Source organism: Parus major, chromosome 23, assembly GCF_001522545.3.
Source record: "Parus major isolate Abel chromosome 23, Parus_major1.1, whole genome shotgun sequence".
In the NCBI taxonomy this organism is placed as follows: Eukaryota; Metazoa; Chordata; class Aves; order Passeriformes; family Paridae; genus Parus; species Parus major.
In genome coordinates this window covers 6325503-6326988 of record NC_031791.1, presented here as the reverse complement: position 1 = coordinate 6326988, position 1486 = coordinate 6325503, and the positions used below count along the sequence as shown (strand labels likewise).

Sequence of the window (1486 nt, the reverse complement as noted above, 5' to 3'; positions counted from 1 at the left end):
GCTGGCATCCCCTGCTTCCTTCCAGCCACAGCAAAGGTGCCAAATAACCCCAAAATATCCCAGGAGCATTCTGCCAGAGCTCAAGGAGTGTTTGGACAGCTCTCAGGCACAGGGTGGGATTGTTGGGGTGTCTGTGCAGGGCCAGGTGTTGGACTCGGTGGTCCCTGTGGGTCCCTTCCAACTCGGGGTATTCTGTGACTCTGTTGAAGGCTTGGTGTTCCATCCACGTTAGGCTGATGTGTGTGGGCTCAGGGGGTGCCTGCAGCCCCTCTGGTTCTGGGTCAGTTCCACCTCCTGGCGTACGCTGAGGTTGGAAGCTTTCCCCCAGCCCTCCCCACACAGCCTGGGCTTCGAAGGGTTAAAGAGCCCCTGTGCTCACATCAGAGGGAGACTGATAACTTCACACCCACTGGAGGATGTGTCTCCATGCTGATTTAGTTGTAAAATAACTCTTTGGATGCCCCAGTTTCAGCCATATGCTAATAACATCTGTTACAGTAACTGCAAGATGCCGCCTGCACGCGGCTCTTCCGCACCGGCTGCGGGATTAATGCGCTTCCCACCATTGTCTCATGGATCATTAACGCCCAGAGGGCAAACTTCTCCTCCTCTTCATACACAGAGCTGGCTTAGGTGTATTTTTGCTTTGGTTGCTGTGCTTGGAGCTCTCAAAGGCTGGTGGGGCTGAGCTGGGGAGCTTGGGCTGCCTGCCATGGCTGGGGGAGTTTGCATTGCCTGTGAACATCCTTAATTAACGAAAGGAAATGAGTGACTTGGTGACTGCTTGGTGGCTGTTCCCCCCCCGTGCTTCAGTTTCTGTGCATTTAAAGGAAAGTCACTAATCCTCATGGAAACCCAAGTGGATCCTCAGTGTGTGGCTGTGGCAGCACCTTGCTAATGCCAGCAATTAATTAATTTCTCATTAATCCCAGCAGCTGATGAGCCCATTGGTCAGGTCATGGGGTGTGGAGGCACTCTCCTGTGTGGTCCTGTCGGTTCCCAGAGGGCAGGAATGGATGGGATGTTGGGAAGGAATTCTTGGTGCCAGAGGCTGCCAAAGAAAACGTTCCCCGCCGCTCTGTGGGTGCGAGGCGGTGATGGGGACGTGGCCCAAGGCTTTGCTGCCCTGCTAGCCCCTGGCTGTGCCTCCCTCGTGCAGGTGAGCAGCGCAGCAGCGTGGTCAACGAGTCCAGCAGCCTCCTGGGGGGCTCCCCACGGCGCCAGTGCGGCCGCAAGGGCTCCCCGTACCACACGGGGCAGCTGCACCCCGCCGTGCGCGTGGCCGACCTCCTGCAGCACATCAACCAGATGAAAACAGCCGAGGGCTACGGCTTCAAACAGGAGTATGAGGTGGGGACAGCGTGTGCCAGCGAGGGGACTCGGGTAGGGTCTGTGTGCGAGGAGAGGACGGATGCTCCAGGGCTGCAGCTCTGGATGGGAGCTGGAGCTCACAGCTCTGGATGGGAGCTGGAGCTCACAGCTCTGG

The 1486-nt window shown here is 57.5% G+C and overlaps 1 protein-coding gene across 4 annotated transcripts in view; it reads left to right on the top strand.

Annotated features, from left to right (window-relative positions):
• Nucleotides 1–1486, top strand: part of PTPRU (protein tyrosine phosphatase receptor type U) — a 53073-nt gene that overhangs the window by 35700 nt on the left and 15887 nt on the right. For all 4 annotated transcript variants that reach the window (XM_015649294.1, XM_033519502.1, XM_033519501.1 and 1 more), the window contains one exon: nucleotides 1160–1350. In XM_015649294.1, the coding sequence (XP_015504780.1) occupies nucleotides 1160–1350 (191 nt within the window). The remainder of the gene's footprint in view (nucleotides 1–1159; nucleotides 1351–1486) is intronic.